This window comes from Mustela nigripes, chromosome 1 (assembly GCF_022355385.1).
Source record: "Mustela nigripes isolate SB6536 chromosome 1, MUSNIG.SB6536, whole genome shotgun sequence".
Taxonomy (NCBI): Eukaryota; Metazoa; Chordata; class Mammalia; order Carnivora; family Mustelidae; genus Mustela; species Mustela nigripes.
In genome coordinates this window covers 207,291,277-207,310,005 of record NC_081557.1, presented here as the reverse complement: position 1 = coordinate 207,310,005, position 18,729 = coordinate 207,291,277, and the positions used below count along the sequence as shown (strand labels likewise).

Sequence of the window (18,729 nt, the reverse complement as noted above, 5' to 3'; positions counted from 1 at the left end):
GAGTTAAGGCATTACTAGAGGTCCCACTGAGATGCTAAGGGAGCCAAGTTCACAGCAAAATGTGTGAGATTCCGGGGCCCACCCACTTATCTAGAATTCAGTATCAATGAAGGAAGGAGGGAGGGAAGGAAGGAAGAGAGAAGCTAAGAGACAGTTTCTAAGTATCAAAGCTTCTAGAAGCAGAGTAAGGACGGCATACCTGCGCTGAGCTCTGAAAGGTGAGCTGGGCAGGAAGCATCAGGACCTCTCCGCTCCCTACTTCTCCAGCCTTGATGGAGGCGGTGTAGCTGACCAAGAAGGAGTCTCCCACTGCTCAGAGAGAATGCACATGTGAGTCAAGAGGGGCCCTTCCGCCAGACCCCAGACAAGACCCAGGTCAAAGGAGTCTACCACCACAACCAACATAGCCAGCAAGGGTGCCGCTCAAGTCTCGGGTGCCCACAATGGGGACAGGGAACTGTGCGTGTCAATTCATGGGGTTCCTCTTCTTCACCTGGAAGAGGCTGTCAGCAAGTGTAAGGAGCCAGGAAGGGCCCCCTGCTGCCCCTGGGCTGTCTTCTCTGGGTGCCCCCTCTCCAGCCCATCCAGCACTGCCCACGACTGGGTGGGTCTGTATTCCTGATCTGGGGTATCACTAACTTCCACACTTGGGAAATCCAGAACCTTTCTGTGTTGTTTGGAATCTAGGCAAGGATCTATTTATTCTCCAATCCTGTTCACACAACTAGGGAGAAGAGCCTTAGATCAGACTTGTGGGCCTCGATGGTCAGACGGACATGAAGCCCTACTTTGACCTCTCTGAGCGGCTGGTTCTGTGAGCATGGCAAGGGGCACCAGGAGGCGGGACCCAGCACTGTAGATTCATGTGGGGTCTCCTTCGCCCACTGGTCTCTAGCTGGCCCTCAACGGCTTCATTACAAAAATTAATCATCTGTATTTAAGGGAAAGCTTCCCTGGTTCAAAGCTCTCCTTGGTAAGAAGTCAGAACTGAAGATCCAGGATCTCTGGAGAAGGCAGCTCTGCTCCCGGACAGGGTCCACACTTAGACCCCAAGGTGAACGAACCGCTGGGAAAGAGAGGAACCCCAGATGTGGAGGGGTGTGGAGGGGCCACCACTGGAGGTTTCTAGCTTTGCAGGAGGCCGCACATGCTTAGCCCCGCTTCCTGGAGGGACCTTGCATCTGCTGTTGGAGATGGGTCCTACCCACCTTAAGTCCCAACAGCAGACACTTCCCATGGAGCGGACGTTCTTCTGGGCTCTGGGCACCCGGCAGAGCCCAAGACACTTTGTAAACGAACACCAGAAAGGCCATCTCTGTCATGAATTCTGACAATCACCTCTCACCTCAGCCACTGCGTGTGGAAGTGCAGAAGGCAGGGTCTGGGACATGGCTGCGCCTGACCATAGTGGGACACTGGCTTCTCATCTGCACAGGGCAGTGGTGGGGCTGAGCTTGTGATACTTCCTTATTTTTTTTTAACAGCTTTGAAATAAAACATACATATCACCCAGTCCACCCATTCTAAGTGTGCACTTCGAGGGATTTTGTGCATTGAGAGGTCTTTGAGCACACCGCGGTCTGATTTCAGAACATCTCCATCACTCTCCCCTGCCATGCCAAGGCCTAGGCAACCACTAATCTGGGTTTGGGGGGGGTCAGGGTAGGTAATAATTTGTCTTTCTGGACATCTCTTAGAAATCGAATCATATAATATGTGTTGTCTTTGACTTCTTTCACCAAGCAGATGTTTTCTGAGGTTCCTCTATGTTGTGTGTGAGTCTGTAATTCATTCCTTCGTATCACCAGTTGTCTTCCACTATAGGGACAGACCCAGGATGCTGCTGAAGGGACCCCAACTCCTTCTGGACAGTTGCAAACCTCAGGGTGGGGGGAGTGGCTGGACAGAATAAAATATTGAGAAGAGGACATATTAACATAATTTGAGCATGTTGGACTTTGGACTTCAAACTTACAAGGGCAAACATGTTGATTCCTTTTGGACTTGAATATACTTGGGTTCCTATTTATAGGGAATTATTTCCTAAGATTTTCATTTCTCCCTGAGAATTTGCAAAAGGGAGGTGGTGGCAGGTCACTGCTGGAAGACCTTTATGCAAATGAACTCAGTGTTGGCCCCTAAGGATGCTGCAAATCTTGTGACCTACCTGGTTGACGCGCGCCTTGTTGACTGTGGGGCAAGACTTGACTGAGTGGTATCAGAATCCGAGAATTCCCAGCCTTGGGGGCAGTGTACCCTTTGAGTTATTGGGTAATGCAATGCTTTGCGTCAAAGCCTTCACAGGACAGAAAAACCACCCCTTCTACCCATTAGCAGTCCCTGAGGGACAGACACAGGGGTGAAGGGTGAATGGTTTGGGGGAACAGGGCTGTCCTGAGTCCTGGCCAAGGCTGATCTCCTTCCCCAGGAGACCAGAAGTGATCTACAGGTTCGTGAGAAGCCCCAGGAGTGTGGAGAACAACACACGAGGTCCTCGGCAGAAGCTCAGGCTCACCACACACCCCTGACGTTTCAGTCCGCGAGCACGGGCGCCCTGCCTGAAATAGGGTGGGCTTCTTCCCAGTGCTCCTCACCAGGCAGCGCACCCCACCTGATGATGGGAGGGACCAACCCACAGGAGTGGGCTGCTGGCTCGGGGTGCCAGCCGGCAATGGCCAGTGGGGGACAAAGCCTATCCCGCTCTGTGGGTCAGAGACTAGGACTGCCTGATCAGCCTAAGCCTGTCCTCCTGCTCTTTTTCCACCTGTAACAGGGGTCAGACTGTAGCCCTCAAATGCTGTCACGTGCTTCATTTCTCAACACATGGAGACCTCCAAAAAAAGTAAAGGAGAAGAGAACACCTGTATTTTCATGCAATGATAAACCGTGAAACTCACAAAGACAGCGTGAGAAAAACAACTGAGATGATTCCACAGTGAAGGTCCTGTGATCGGACCCTACCTGATGCAGTGGCTTGTCACCCCCACAGCCTGTGCGCCAGACCCCCGGCCCCACAGAGAGCCCCGAGGTGGACGGAGGAGACCTCATAGCCTGCGATGCCCAGAGCAGGAAGCAGAGGCTGAGGAGATGTCCTGCATCTGCTCCGCTGGGGAATGAACAGGACACCACTTCCCCTGCAGAGCCATCACCTGTGCTCCATACAAGACACACACACACACACATACACAAAACCAACCAACAAAATCACTACTACTGATATGGGGACCACTTCTTGGGTCAGGCTTTTCATGAAACAACTCCCCTCTCCTTACAGTCCCATCCTGGAACTGTCACTGTCACCATCCCTGTGGGGCAGAGAAGAGGCTGACACTCTGGGATGTGCAGCGGGCACAAAGCTTGGGGTTGGTAGGGCTTGGCACGCAGCGCTGATCCTAGGCCCCGGGCAGGTGATATGCAGGAAGGCAGGGAAGTGAGGAGCAGGGGAGGGGGGCCTCCCAGGAAGACACCAGGGCCTGAGCAGATGCCGATGGGCAGGGGAGAGTGACAAGTGTGGTCTGTGTGGCAGGAGCGCAGACATTGGGAGTCACTGGGGCTACGAGAGGAGAGAGGCAGGCCTGCTGGACCAGGGGCTGGGAGAGCGTGGGGAGGGCCCCAGGCAGAGCTGGGGCACATGGCCTTGCTCAGTTTCTGCCATGACTCTACGAGGTCCTGACGGTCACACGTCACATCACAAGTTCAGGAAAACTCAGTATTTTCCAGAGGTGACCAGCTCCGAAGTGGCCAAGTGAGGAGTAACATCAAGGTCCATTCGAGATGGAGTGTGTGCTCTGCTCACTCACTTCAGGACGCAGTGGGGGGGATGGGGGATGGTTACTTTTCCATCTTTGAGGGAAGGCCCTGAGGATCTCTTGGCTGGGACATATCCTAGCAGTTTTTACTATGTTGCTTAAACTACCACTGGCAAAGAGGTAGGTGGCTGCCTGTGGGCCAACCTGGTAGCTTCTGTCAAGAGGATGTGGTCAAGCAGGACTCCAAGGCCCTATCTAGGCTCAGAGGGAAAGCGTAGCCTGACTGGTGAGCTACGTGGGCTCCGTGGAGAAGTCAGTCCTGAGCATGTGAGAGTATCCACGACAGCACGAGGGTCACATGGTCTGTTCCTCTGTCAATGAGACAGGGACTCGGAGTTTAAGAGGTCTCACCCTCCCAAGAAAATGGACAGTCCTGAGGTCATGGTAACAACGAATCCCAGAATTTGTTGACATCTGCTTCATTAACCAATGACAGCTTGCTTCAGGACACACGCCTCCAAAGACAACCGGGGAAGGTGGCACTCAGAACGCTAGCCCCTCGGTGTGGAGGTATTCCAGGGAACGCTCGAGAACACGCACGAAGGTCTCACGCGCACGCTTCCAGGGCCAGTGTCAAACCACTCCCACCTTGAGCAGCTCCCCACAGACAAGCTCTGCATTTCACTCAGGGATGAGAAATCTGGTCTGGTGGTGGACAGAGTTTGGCTATAAACTCTGTTTCTTTATGTCCGGAATTCTTCATAATAAAAATTGATACACTAATAAAAATACTAAAAATACCTATTTCTTAACAACTCCTCCCCCAAATCTGGCCTCTCTCTAACCTCAGTAACAAATCCAGCTTTTCGGGTGTGGATATCGAGTGCTGGTCTCCTTTTTCAATACCCGATCGTCAAATCCATCGTGTGTGAACACGTCACATGTTGAAGAACACTCCTGTTGCACATCACACACTCCAACAGTGTCTGTAGGTTCACCTTCCCTCCCCGACTTCATACTCGCCACTATTACCTTGCAGAAACTTCTTCCTGAAAGCCTGGAATCCCGGCATGGTCTGGTTTTCCGTTGACCCCCTAACGGAGAGGCCAGTGATGTTGTCGAATAGGAGCAGATCGGAGAGGTTGGTGGCCGCAGGGGTCCTGGTGTTATCTACGAGCAGTGTCACCTGAGCTGTCTGCGGTTCGCTCTGCCCGGACACCTAGGACAGGAGATGACAAAAGGGCAGCTCTGCTGGCAAGTCCCACCTCCTCACATGACCTCCAGCTCCACTGACGCATGACCCGTCCTCAGGCAGAGGGAGGGCACAACAGTCTCCCAGGGGCTGGAGAACTTATGGGGTCTGATTTCAAAGGCCCCAGGTTATGTTCTGACTCACTCCTGCTAAGCTGTTGCTTGGTGACTGTTTCAAAGTCACAGGAACCCTGAAATGCAGTGAAATTATTCCTACAGGGAAACAGAAAGAAATGCCAGAAGCACAGAGCCAAAGTCAGGTTGGGGAGATGGTGGCCACTGGCGTCACCAAGAAAAAGCAAACAATGGCTCTTTCTCACACCATCATTTTGAAGGCTCAGCCATGTCCCAGAGCCCCGCCCAGCGCGTCTGATGCCATCTGACCTCCAGGATGGAGCTAGCTGGCAGGTCTCCATCCTTCTGGCCAGTCTCCCCCAGGTGGGCTCTGCTTGGTCATGGATTTGAACAGCTTAGCTTCTGGAAGTTGTCCCGTGGCCCCAGCAGCTTGGCTCCTAGCCTGGGCTCTGCAACCTTGCCCCATTTCCACCCTCAAAGCTCTTCCCAACACCCCTGCCCCGCTTCTCCCAGCCCTGCTGGAACAGACACAGAAGGTGGGGAAGGAGGGAAGCAATGTCTGCATATGCAGATACACACACACACACACATACACACAAACACACACACACACACACACACGCATGCAGACAACAGAAACAGCTCCAGGAGGATGCACGAAAATCTGGTAGCACCAACTCTATCCAGGAAGGGGAACAGGACAGCTGAAGGACTGAGATAAATTGAGGCTTGTACAACAGAGGGCTAACTCCACAGGCGTGGACCGCCCAGATTCCAGCCACCCAGAGGAAAGGACTAACTCCCGACCAGCTCCTGGGAGGTTGACCTATAAAGCACTTGGACCATCCTGCCTGAGAAGAGCACCCTTATATACCTGGGGCCTCGGGCCACCGCTGGCCACATGTGCTAACTGGTATGATTGGAGGTGGGGGTCTTGAGCCAAGCTGTGTCAAGGGGACCTCTGGAGCGGCTAAAAACCAGTTACCGAGGTCAGCCACAAAGGAACTGCCTGTCTCCGTGAGGGACCCGCATTAAAACCCCTGGACATCAAAGCTCAGGAGAGTGTCTCTGGGGGACAATACTTGGCATAGGACGTCATACATCACTGCTTTGGGAAATGAAACCCAGGCCGCAGGATTTCACCAGGAAAGGACAGTGGGAAGCTTGTGCCTGGTCTCACAACCCCGTCCTATGTGCCTTTCACTTTGCTAACTTGAATCTACACGCTTCTGCTGTAAAAAATTGTAACTGTAACTGTGAGTCTAACGGCTTCCTGGGTCATGTGAGTCCTTCCAGTGAAGCACGGAGCCCGAGGGAGGGTGCTCCTGGGGACCCCCAAGACAGCAATAATGTGAAATGCCACCTCACGGGGATCAGTAAAGATCCAAGACTTTAAAAACACTGAATAAAATTTTTATACCACCAAGAGCCATATCAATGTTAAAATCTGAAAGAAAATACATCATTCTTTCCTTCCCCTTCTAAATGACCACAGTGCATTTTCACAAACAGGAGTTTAATTGTTACCAAAACTCTTGGTCCTGGTGCCATGATATCAAATAGAAAATCCCCTGTACAATACTTTATCCCTCGTGTGTCCAGACACAGGTGGACAGCCCCATGATTTGCCACTCCTTATATACATAACTTTACCCAGACACGATTTGGTCAAAATCCAACTATTTTCTCTTCCACTATAAACCACCTATGAACACCTACCACGGCACACTTCTGAAAAATCACTCCGTCCTCAGCAGTCCCTGGAACATCTCTTGAGATGTCTCCAAACTACAATAGAATACAGAAACGATTAGAAAATGAAAACCACTGCGTACTATGCGTGTTTCATGAAAGTACAAGATGTTAAAAAAAATTAAAAATAAGGAAATAAATGTACAAGATGAATTTTGAAAGGAAGGATAGAGATCGACTTCTGTAGTCTAATAACTGCCTTAGGTAATCTTGAAAACTTTTTTAAGAAAGCATTTAAAGGATTGGAACTTTAGTCCCTGAGGAGGGAAGAACGTGGCCGTGTGGTCACACTGGAGCTCTCCCCTAGTCCAGGGGGATCATGTGAACATAACCCCCGTCACGGGAACACCAGACACCGGGACTGATGCTCGGGCGAGAGGAATGTGTGCATGCGTTTATACCACCGGCGGCAAATCGAGCCCGTTAAAGCAGAACTGGGAGCCCTGCTTCAGAACCCGCCTCCCACCGCTCAGATTCACACCCCCTCTTCGCCTCCAATACTAGATGCTTCGGTAATGAAGGAATAAGCTTTTCTTGAAGAACCCAAGCCCGTGGCATCTGCTACACAGGCGGCCCCAAACCAGTTTCTTTGTAGCTTCTAATTCCATTAAAGGACCAAACCTGCGACTTACCAGGCGGTGTGTTACAGGAGACTCTCTTTTAAACAGAGTCTTCTTGGGCCACGAGGGCGTGAAAGCAAGCACAGACTGAGTCCTTGGCCCTCTAGAGGGTGCCGAAGTCAGGAGGGGATTAAAGACTTCACTTCTCCCGCTGGATTTCCTTCCAAATGGTGCTCCCACTGCAAAACAGCAAAGCACGTGCGTGACAGAATGCAGGAGGCGGTAAGAGGCGGGGGTGAACTCAGGATGTGGACCACGTGCATGAGGAAGGCCCCTGGAGGGTGTTTGCTGAACCTGGGTAAGTGAATGAATTAAGAAATGAATGCCTGCTCATCTCTTTGCCAGGAAAATGAGGTGTGTGAGATGTGTTCCCCTTGCGGTGGGGAGGGAGGTGGGCTATGAAGCCTAAAGAGAATGCTTCTCAAAGAGTGTACTGTTCCTCCTGGGTGTGGGCGACAATGCACATTCCCTCCCAGATCTACTGAATTAGACCAGCCGGTGGGTGAGATGCCTGGGAGATTCCACCCAGATGCAAACTGGGATTTGATTAAGAATGACTTTATTTTTCAGTCGTTCTTAGGGTGTTATTGATAACAAGATCTTTTTAAGTCCCTCCAAAAACTTTTACAATTTCAGAATCCCATAGGAAGGAAGAAAATCTTGAAGAAAAAAAAAAGATGTAGAAGTGGATCCTGGATAACATTAGAATCTCATGCCTTATAGTGTCTGTGGTTGAGTCAGGTCAAGGTCATGACACTGGAACGGGGATCTAGATGAGCACGGGGGACTCGCCATGGAAGTGGGCACTTTCCCAGGCCAGCTGTTGACTCAGTCGGGAGTATCTGAGTAAATCCCACGTGTGCCAGGGAGATGGGACATCCGTCTCTGGACCCTCACCCTGCCCCTCAGGCTAAGGGACGCATGCTTTCTTTGCAGATCTGCTGGTTATAAACCCTTCAGGCCATACTGGGCCTTAACCCTTAAGGCCATCTCTGGTGCACCTGCTTATGCCCCCTGCTCCTCAAAGGCCCAGCCACAAGCTCTCATGAAGACTTGAATGGGGGCAGGTGTTGACAGACAGTACAGAAGAAATTCATGCTATGAAGTGACTACTACCACCCAGCAGGTCACCAGCAAGCGGGCCCGTCTGTACCGTCTGTGCAATTCTTTGGTTACACCCTCACTCTTCTGCCTGTGGCTGTCACATGCCTGGAAGCCTCTCCTTCCATCCCCTGGACCTGCTAGATTTTCAGTTCTCAGGACTGTACTGAGGAGCGCCTCCTCCAGGAAGCCTTCCCTGAAGCCCCTCCTAGTGTCCTTGCCGCTCCGCCCCTGCTCTTAATACAGTCAGAGTAGTAGTCGGGCTCCCTTTCCCCAAGGAGTTTGCCTGTTGATGAATAAGAGGTCTCTAGGAATGCAATGAAATCACCTCAACTTACAGTACTCAGGAGAAAACACTGAATTTTGTAAAATGTGAAGTCTGCAGAGAGTAACAAAAGACACGGGAAATACATTTTAACTCCCCAGTAAGTGAGATCTGTAAAAAACAAGATCCCTGAGGAAGGTGTATTCAGAATCTGTGCCAAGGAGACTCTGGATGGAAAGAGTTTTTCACCAAGGCCCTTCCTCTACTTAGGAAGTGTCCTGCTCAGTTTATGCAGACAGAGCCGGGCCAACCTGGACTCAAGCCCATCCTGGTCCCCAGGATGCAGAATGGGGATCAGAACCCAGAATGCTGCACCCCCAGCCCCAGGGATGGGCTCGAGGCCAGGCACCAGGCCTCAGGCTGAGGCCACTGGTGTTCCCTGGAACTCTCGCCAAGCTATGGGGAAGCCTTCCGCTGTATAAGCATTGGCTGTGCGGCTCCCAAAGGGCTTCCAGGAATGAGGGAACCAGAGGAAAACAGAGCTGAGACACAAAAAGAAAAGCACAGCCCTGGCATGCCAAGCCCCTGGACCAGCAGTGGCAGGGCCTGCCTGGCTCAGTTCTAAGTCCAGTAAGTTCTGCTTTTCTTAGGTGAGTTTCAACTCAATTTCTGGCACCTGGTGTGGTGGGCGGATGCCCAGGTCCTAGTCCAGGGAACTGCTAAATATGTCACCTTGTGTACAACAGGGGACTTCCCAAATGGGATTAAATGAAGGTCCCTGATTTAAGGAAATTGTCTGGATTATCTGGGTGGGTCAGAAATGTAAACCCAGGTGTCCTTCTAAAGAAGGAAGCCGAGAGAGAGCTGATAGGCAGAAGAGAGGAAGGCCATGTGCCCCCAGAGGCAAAATGCTGGCATGCTGGCTCTGAGATGGAGCAAGGGACCAGGACCCACGGCAGGCAAGGAGCATGGCTGGGGATGCTGGAAGAGAAGCAAACCTTCTCCCCAGAGGCCCGGAGGGATGGGCCGTGCCCACACCTCGATTTCAGTCCAGCCATGCTGATTCCCAACCCGCCCTCCGGAATGCTAAGAGAAGAAAACCTGTGTTGTTTTAAGCCACGAAATCCACAGTGATTTGTGAAAGCAGCCACAGGAAACCCACACACCTGCTCATATGCACATTCCCTATTCCATCGGACCCCTTAAGGGGAGAATGCGGGCCGGCCACCTTCCCCTGACTCTTGCTCCCTGCCCGAGAGCTCTAGCCAGCTACTGGGGGTGGGGGGTGCACACACTGCCCTTGATCTGCAGGTCAGGGGGCAACATACCGCATTTCCCCATGGCAGGCACCACAGCAGGACAGGGCATGAGGGGCTGGAGGAGGGGGCGCTGGGGGGGAATGTAGCTTTAGGGTCCCATGAAGAAAAATGAAATGAAACAAAAACTTACCTGCAGTCTTAAAGCCAGAGCTTTCCGCATTGGGCCAAATCAAATTGGGCAAGTCCTAAAAAATCCAAAAGTCACTAATGAAGAACATGCGTATGAGAAGTGCCTACAAGTCATTTTCATAAACTCAGAGAGGAGCTACACTCCTACCCAGAAATCTCAAACAAAATGTTTCCAAGTGAACCATCCCCACCAGGAGTCCAGGATTATCCCCTCTTTCCCACAGAGGCCAGCAACCCAGCCATGACTGCATTTTGGGAAGCTATCCCGAAAGGCAGCCCTGCAGGTCAAAATTTCATGTACCCAGACCTGAGTTCAAATCCTAGCTCTGCTTCTCACTAATCCTGTGACACTGGCTGATCCTCCAGCCTCTGAATTCCCAAGATCTTGCAAATTCCAACAGAGAGGCTCTTAAGATGCCAGATATGGAGTCCGGAGAACTGGGTTCTAGCGGGAACCATTTCCTTGCTGTGTGTCCTCAGCCAAGTCTCTCAGCCTCTCTGAGCCTCAGACCCTCATCTAAAGAGTGAAGACCCTTTAGAGACACTTTAGACTCTCTCACCCCAGTCTAGACTTGCCCATCTAGCTCTCTACTATACGTGTCTTCCTGGCCAAAGTCAGCCAGACCGGAACAGATTTCCTGATGGCCCCACAGGGTTTTGGCATATTAGCCAATGGTGCTTCTATTCTTCCACTTGCTCAGGCCAAAGTCCTCGGCTTCATCCTGGACACCTCTCTCTCTCTCAATCCACAGCTGATCCCAGCAAATCCCATTGGCTCCACCTTCGAAATACATTGGAAACCCGCAGCTAGCAGCCCACCATTCACCACCCCGGTCCAGTACTCCTCTGTCCTGGCCTGGTCTCCCACCCACCTCCTCTCTTGCAACCGCTTCTGCCCTTGTCCTCTATCCTCACCCCTGCCACCGGGGTGCTTTAGAAAGATGAGCCACGTTGTGTCAACTTCTGGCTCCAAACCCGTACAGCTTCCACCTCACTCAGAATAATAGCCGGGATCCTGGGCATAAGCCACGCGGCCTTCCCTGATCTGGCCCCTCCTCAACCTCCCGGTCTCCTGTCGTCCACTCCCTCCCTCACTCCGGGGACCCCCAGGTCTCCTTGCTGCTCCTGGACCACACCAAGCACACCCTGCCTCTGGCCTCTGGCCTTGCTATCACAGCACTCAGGAAAGCTCTTCTCCTGGACATGGCCTTGCCCTCCCTCGTTCCACTCAAGGCTCAGCTCACCTCCTCCAAGCATGCTGCCTGACCACTGGCGACTAGAGTGCGCTCACTGCCATCTCTCCCAGTCCACTCTGCCCGCTGGACTTCTCTCTGCAGCCCAAACCACTGCCTACTACGGCTCAGATTGGCACCACTGTTTACTTCCTTCTCCTGCCCCAAGAAGGCAGATTTCTTAAGACAGCCTGACTTGTTCTCTACTATCCCAGCACCCAGAGCAGAGCATGCCACCCAGAAAGCCGTCCCCGAACACAGGAAGTGAATGGCTGACTCAGAGCCTCTTGTCCACTCGACCCTTCACGGCCTTCTCTCCTGCCAACAAACTCCCGACAGAGCTTTCCACCACAGTGAGAACGTTGCAGAGTCTGGGCTGCCCAACATAGCAGCCTCTAACATGCATGGCCATGAATGAAGCACCTGAAATGTCTAAATTTAAATAACCGCACATGGCTAGAGGCTCCTGCACTGACGAGGCACCTTGGGCAACCTGGGAAATGGCTGTAACCGGCTCTCAGTTTCCCCTCTGCAACAAGGGACAGATGATAAGTTTACACTAAGCATGTATCTTCAGGCACTTTCCGGTAGAGCCTGGGGACAAGTGTCCACGAGAATGTTCTGTCCCTGGTTTCTCAGAGAGGAAAGCCAAGTGCAAAGCAGGACAGACGAGCCAAGTGCAAAGCAGGACAGACGAGTGGGTTCTGAACCTGAAGCCCTTCTTGGGAGCCTAGTACAGGCCTGGGGCGGGGGGGCAGGTTTTCTCCCTTGCAAAATGAGCCAGACACATCCCACCTCATGGGACAGGAGCAAGTGGAAGGACCTTGTGAAAACATTCTGTCATGGGACTTTTTTAAAGCTCAGTAAATTGATATAGTGTTATTACTCACTCTTCTCTAGTGAAAATCTAATAACAGAAAATGAACAGAATCTCCTTTAAAGATTTACAGATTACAACTCTGTAGCAAGTGTAGCAAGCCTCTTGGGACCTGCCAGGAGAGAAAACAGAACCAGGGAAGCCAGCCCCTGCGGGAGGGCAGGGAGGACCCCAAGGCCATGAGGGGAGAGACCACTGGACAGGGCAGTCCTGGGAACAGAAGACTAGCTCTGCCAGGAGTCCCTGAGAAGGGGTGAGGGCTGGAGAGGGAAGTGGCCATATGTACACCAGACACAGATCACCTGTCCTGGACAACAGCCATAGGGGGAAATGAGTGAGGGAGAGCACAGATTAGGGGGTGGAGGGGACTCAGAAGAAACAGTCACCAAAAGCCAGGGTCTAAGTGGTGGCTACTGAACAAGGGGACTGGGGCGGGGAGGGGGGGGGGTGCAGACAAAAGCGGAACTCGAGGCCAGCTTTGGAGGAAAGGGCAAGGGGAATCTAGGGAGACAGGAAGGCTTTGTGCCTTCCCAAACCTGGGGCCTCAGAGGGAGGGGCGGATGGGAAGTGGATAAATGCAGGAACCAAGGTAATCCCAACTGTTCTTCTAACAACCCCTACACTGGGAGTGGGGGGTGGGGGGAACCGGGGCGTGCTCACCTCTTCAAAGTAGGTGTCTATGGGAACGCGCCTACCTTTCGCACCTTCCCGCGGCTAACAGGCCGCAAAGGTTTACAGACCAGAAATCCGAGGCACAAAAAGTGATGCGCCTGGCCTAGGTCAGAGGGTTTTTAGGTTTCAGGGCGAGATTCGACCGGGCGGCTGGCAAAGTCCTGCGGGGTTCCACCTTGCCTGGGACTTTGCGGGCCAGAGCGCCAAATACTAAGGAACACCCGAGGCATTCTACTCAGACCCTGCCCTCCCTCCGATAATCTCCCCAACTCGAAGGGGCCTCCCCGTCGCCAGCGTAGACAGAGCTCAGCCACGAGAGTCCTACTGGAGGAGGCTGGGGGCGGGCCTTCCTTACCTGCGTGGTCCGCTCGGGCCCCGCCCCAGGAGCCGCAGTGGGATCCAGGAGGGGCTGCCGGCCGAGGGGGCGCCCGAGGAGATCCGGGCCCGCGGGGTGCCAGCGTCGGCCCCCGGGCCCAGCGGGCAGCGCCAGGGCGGCGGCCAGGAGGCTCCAGGCGAGCACCGACGTGGCGCGCCCCGCGGCGCCCGCCGCGCCCATCGCCCCTCCGGGCCCGCGACCCCAAAGTGGCGGGCGAGCAGGAGTCGCCGGAGCTTCCGGACCCCAGGCCCGCCCCGCCGCGGAGCATGCTCAGTGCGAGCCACCCTGGAAAGTTTTCTGGAATGGACTCTGGCATCTGGGGCTGGGAGGGCGGGGAGGCTCCTGGGAGCGGGACGGGCGTAGGAGGGAGGGAGTGAGGCCGGGGCCACACTTGGGTTTGCTCGAGTCTCGCCCAGGGCCTCAGCTCCACCCAAATCGGATTCAGATGGGGTCACTCCTCTGCTCCCAAAGATTTCAATGCTTCCAAGTGCTCCTCCACTGATGCCTACCCAGTTCTCAGAACCACCTCCTTCAGGAAGCCTTCCCTGACACATGCACACACCATACTGGGCTGAACCCAGAATCTGCTCCAGACGCACCAGCCCCTTATTGGAGAACTGAGAAGCATTTGGAGAGGCAGAGCCCTGTGTGCTGGGGAGCCCAGAGAGGACAGGACAGCATAGGTGAGCTGGGAGGGAGGCGGGCAAATCCTGAGACAGGGGGAAAGGCCACTCTCACTTTCTATTGGATTTAGCTCAGTCGCATTGGGCTCCTACTGCCTGAGCCCCTAATGTGAAGTAGCCCCTGGACTTGCCCAGGTACCCAGACTGGTAGTCAGGCCAGCCACTGTGGGACATCTCTTTGGAACCAGAGAGAGGGGATTTGGTGTCTGGAGCCAGGAGGCTTGAACTCTCCATGGGGGTAGGGTTGTGCCTTGCGGGGGGAGATAGATACTGGGAGGAGGTCAAGTAGAGCAGTTTCTCTGTTTTGTCCTGCTTCCCCTGAGTCCTCAGTGACTTGCTCCTTGGGGAGAAGGAGGGTAGCCTGTCATGCAGTCTCAGGCCAGGAAGCCTGGCACCTGTCTCTTCCCTTTCCCTCCAACCCCTCAAAGGACAGGCCCTCCCTAACTCAACATGGACAAAGGAGTAATGTTTGAGATTCTGAAAATTTATTACCCAGGCTTCCCACCAGAAGTACAGTGGCCTGGGGGGGGGGGGGGGGGCCTGGCATAATGCCAGGAGTGAGACACTGCCAAAGGGTACATGCTAGCATATTGTGGGACCATCAGTTCTATTTGACATGAGTCATTTAAAAGATGATTTTAATACCTAAGCAACTTTATAATAAAGTAAAATCCCCCCCCCAAAACACTATATTTTTAAAACTAAATTTTGAGTATCCAAAGAAACAGCCAACATAAAAAGCAAGGACTTTAGGCTATTGTCCCATATACGTTCCCAAAAGCCTTGGAGGTGTTTCAAAGGAAACATTTAAGCAGCCGGGAGTAGAAGAGAGGGTCCTGAAGCCAGCCAGACACAGCTGTTAATATACCCGTCCCATATCCTGGTTGAGAGACCTTGAATGAGCAACTTCTCTCTAGCTGTCCCTTACTTCTAAGAGAAGAAAGTCTGGATACTAGTTGCCATCTTACCCACCTGGAAGGTTGATGAAGTATAAAAACTAGAAACTTGAGATGGACATCCAGATTAAGGCTACAAAATTCCCCTTCTCTGTTGCAGTGGATTCCCATGGTACTACCGCCCTGGCCCTCCTAAGGAATTAAGCTTCAAAGATACATGTGTGTTCACTGCTGTATCCCCAGTACCCAGGACAAGAGCTAGCACCTAGTAGCTACTCAGTAAATGTTTGCTCAAGGTAAGAACAGATGCTGAATTCATCTGGTTGTCTATCTCCCCACACACCCATGAGATCCTCCATGTCTGGACCTTGCCTGAATCCTTGCTGGCCTGGCACTGGTTCCATCAGCAGGTTCTCTGTAAAGGCTGAGCGAATGAATGACCCCCACAATGTCCTGTCCTGGGGGCTCCGTGTAACAGTCTCTCTACACGTCATCATAGAGGAAAGTATTGACTATTCATGGAAGAATAGGATTAAAACCGAGGCTTCAGGCTAACAAGTTCAGAGGCGGTGGTGGACTGTGTGGTCCAAAGACGACTAACTGGTACAGATAGGAACAGGACAGGAGAGGGACCTCGCTTAGCCACTCTGACCCAGACCTTCCTCACCAGGAAGATGAACAGAAACTAGTACCCCTCTCAGAGGGCAGTTGAGAAAGTTATGACATCATCAAGCTAAATGCTTAGCACACTGTACAGGCTCAGTAAACTTAACCGAGGAACACCCTCCCCAGCGGCTGGGAACGCCCCCCCCCCCCCCGCCAATTCCTTCCGGAGAAGCCAAAAGACCCGGGGGAATCCTCCGAAAGCTCCTCGGGCTGAACCCCGCGCCTCCTGCCAGGCATGCTCAGTAGAAGAGCAGGCCCGGGCGGGGGCGGCTCGAAGTTTCGGGCGGACGACCCAAGCTCCTCCCTCCGGCGGGGCCGCGCGGGGAAGGGGGGACCAGAGCAAGAGGAAGGAGAGCGCGCAGGCCGGAGGAGTCGGCGGAGTGCGCCGCGCCCCTGCCCGCCCGGTCCGTGAGTTCGCTGTCGCCGAGCTGGCGGGGACGGTTCCCCGGGCGGCGGGCCGAGGCGGCGCGCGGCGGCGAGGGCGATGCTGCCCGCCCTTCGCCTGAGTGCCCCCGATGGCCCGGGGCCCGGCGGCCTGCGAAAGCGACGCGCGCCTGCTGCTGGGCCGGGACGCGGTGAGGCCGGCGCCCGCGCTGCTGGCCCCCGCCGTACTGCTGGGCGCCGCGTTCGGCCTCGGCCTCGGCCTCTGGCTCGGCTGCCGCACCTCCGGGTCGCGCCTGCGGCAACAGGTGGGTCCACCGGGCGGGTGGCCGTATGGGGGGCGCGTGCGGGCCTCCTGGGTCCCGTAGGCGCTGGAGCGAGATCGCGGGCGTCGCGCGCACCCGGCCCTGCCCTGGATTCCCCTCCAGCCTGGGAGAGGGTTGGAGACCGAGACCAGAGGGGGACGGCGGAGTGACAGAAGCGCACCAGTCTGGGGTCCGCCAGAAGTGGCTGCTCCTTCCGACTCCGCTGTGCCATCACAGGCGCCGCTAAAGCCCACGGATGCCTCAGTCTCTCATAGGGAGCACCAAGGGTCTGGACTCGCCGCTGGCGGAGGGGCCCAGCTGAACACGGTAGACAGGAGGGCTGCGATTCCCAGCCCTGTCCATAATGCTGCTTGCCCGGTGGGTTACCTAAATAGCCTCTCCAGTCCCAGCTGCCACCCTGGCATGCGTTCATGCATTCATTCACAATGTCATCCCTAGAGTAAAAGTGTGCTGATCACCCCTGCTAGCTACAGTCCTGTGCAGGATAGACCCTGCCCTCACTGCTAGAGGGTCACGGTCTCCAGAAAACGCTAGATGTCAGGTGAACATTTGATTGTAGCCCAGGCTGGGGAGTTGGGTGGCGGGAAGTGAAGAGGCTAGCTAGCACTTGCAGATGGCCACTGTGTGCTGGGCACTGAACTAGACTCTGCACCTGACTTATCTCACTGATTCCCCAGGACAGCCTTGGCAGTTTGTTCTATGAAGGACCCCGTTTTGCACTGGAGGAAACTGAGGTGCAGTGAGGTTCAAGGACTTGCCAAAGTGACAGACGTGTGTCTGAGCCCAAAGTCACTGTATTCTTCATGAGTGGCAGTGGTCACAGGAGATTCAGGGTCGGTTTTCATGACCATTGTTACAGGATTGGATGTTGTGGGGAGATGTGGGCATGCAGGGGACATTTGATCCGTGTGGTGTGATCACTGCCCTGGGTCCTTGCCACTTTGACCTCTTTGAGGGATGAAGTCGATAAGATGTGCGATGAGGCGCGTGGTCTTTTCCCCTGCGTTCCTGGCCCATGCAAGAAGAGACAAGTCCGGCAGATTGCTGCAGACTTTGGGGAGTGTTTTGCTGGAAAGGCATGATAAAGGTTGAACGGAACTTACAGAACAAGATGCTTGTAGGTCAGTCTGAGGTTGTCACATCCTGCTGGTGGTTAAGGAACACTGAGGGACACTGGCTTCTTGTGTGAAGAGGGGAATAACATGCACACAACTTTGCTGGGTGTCCTGTTCAGAGCTGAGTGTTTGTGGACTTTTGGTTCTCTATTCCTGCCCCAAACCTCTGATGGGGGAGCTGTTATTATCCTCACTTTCAAGAGACGGAAGTCCAGGCTCCCCAGGGTTGTTCTTGGTCCAAGGGCACGTGATGAATAAACCGTAGGGCTGCGTTTCAACCCCAGTCTGTCAGAACCCCTAAATCAGAGCATTTAGTGTTCTGCCACCTGGTGACGTAGTGGGTAGAATCTGTCTTAGATGGTTCGGACTGCTCTTAAGAAAAATACCATAAACTGTGTGACTCACAAACAACAGAAGCTTCTCTCTCACAGTTCTGGAGGCTGAAAGTCCAAGACCAGGTGCCAGCACTGCTGGGTTCTGGCAAGGGCCCGCTTCCGGGCTGCAGACTTCTCACTGTGTCCTCAGAGAGTAGAAGGGTCAGGGAATCTCTGGCACCTCTTTCGTAAAGAGGCCTCTACCCTCAGGACTTAATTGCCTCCAAAAGGCCCCACCTCCAAATACCATCACCTCGGGAGTTGGGATTTCAACCTATGCTTGGGGAATGGGGCACACACCTTCAGACCATGGCGGTGGCCCATTTCACAGCTGAGTCACCTGAGGTTTACAGCGGTTAATCAAGCTATCTGAGGTTGGGCCCCTGGTCAGTAAGGGCTGCACTAGTCCAGTTGAAGGTAATGGTGGCTCAGACCAGGGCAGGAGCCGTGGTGGAGGGTTGGTGGGGGCTGCGGTCTCTGGCTTCAGAGTCTGGCTGATGGGATTTTCAGATGATTTGGATGGGACCTTAGCAACAGCCTTCTTTCTAAATGGACTCCTTTCCTCCTCTCTTCTTTAAGTCTTTTCCTAAAACACACATCCAGCAGTGACTCTCTGGGTTAAAAGCGTTCAATGACTTCTGACTGCTTGCAGAGGGTTATGTCCAATTTCCTAGCATAAAGAAGGGCTGCGCAAGATGGTTGCCCTTCCCTGGGTTATCCTTCCGAACACAAGGTGCCGTATGCCCCTGCACCCCTGAGTTCCAGCCCCCCTTGCTTCCTCCATCCCCCCCCCCCCCGCATCTCCTTGCTCCCCTTCCGCATATCCCTTCTGTCTGCCTGAACGACCTTTCTCGGCTTGCCCGCTCATCC

The 18,729-nt window shown here is 53.8% G+C and overlaps 2 protein-coding genes across 5 annotated transcripts in view; one reads left to right on the top strand and one right to left on the bottom strand.

The window, feature by feature from the left end:
* Window positions 1-13,689, bottom strand: part of EVC2 (EvC ciliary complex subunit 2) — a 118,374-nt gene extending 104,685 nt beyond the window's left edge. For 2 of the 3 annotated variants that reach the window (XM_059380658.1, XM_059380666.1), the window contains exons 1-6: window positions 13,398-13,687; window positions 10,263-10,317; window positions 7,460-7,626; window positions 6,795-6,863; window positions 4,782-4,968; window positions 200-309 (exon numbers count right to left, since the gene is read on the bottom strand). In XM_059380658.1, coding sequence (XP_059236641.1) covers window positions 200-309; window positions 4,782-4,968; window positions 6,795-6,863; window positions 7,460-7,626; window positions 10,263-10,317; window positions 13,398-13,598 — 789 coding nt within the window. In that variant the 5' untranslated portion in view covers window positions 13,599-13,687. Of the gene's footprint in view, window positions 1-199; window positions 310-4,781; window positions 4,969-6,794; window positions 6,864-7,459; window positions 7,627-10,262; window positions 10,318-13,397 lie in introns of all 3 variants that reach the window. The other variant, XM_059380677.1, reaches the window with a different exon arrangement.
* Window positions 13,690-15,883: 2,194 nt separating this feature from the next.
* EVC (EvC ciliary complex subunit 1) overlaps window positions 15,884-18,729 on the top strand; it is a 62,449-nt gene continuing 59,603 nt past the window's right edge. Inside the window, exon 1 of one of the 2 annotated variants that reach the window (XM_059380645.1) lies at window positions 15,884-16,352. In XM_059380645.1, the coding sequence (XP_059236628.1) occupies window positions 16,179-16,352 (174 nt within the window). In that variant the 5' untranslated portion in view covers window positions 15,884-16,178. The remainder of the gene's footprint in view (window positions 16,353-18,729) is intronic. The other variant, XM_059380635.1, reaches the window with a different exon arrangement.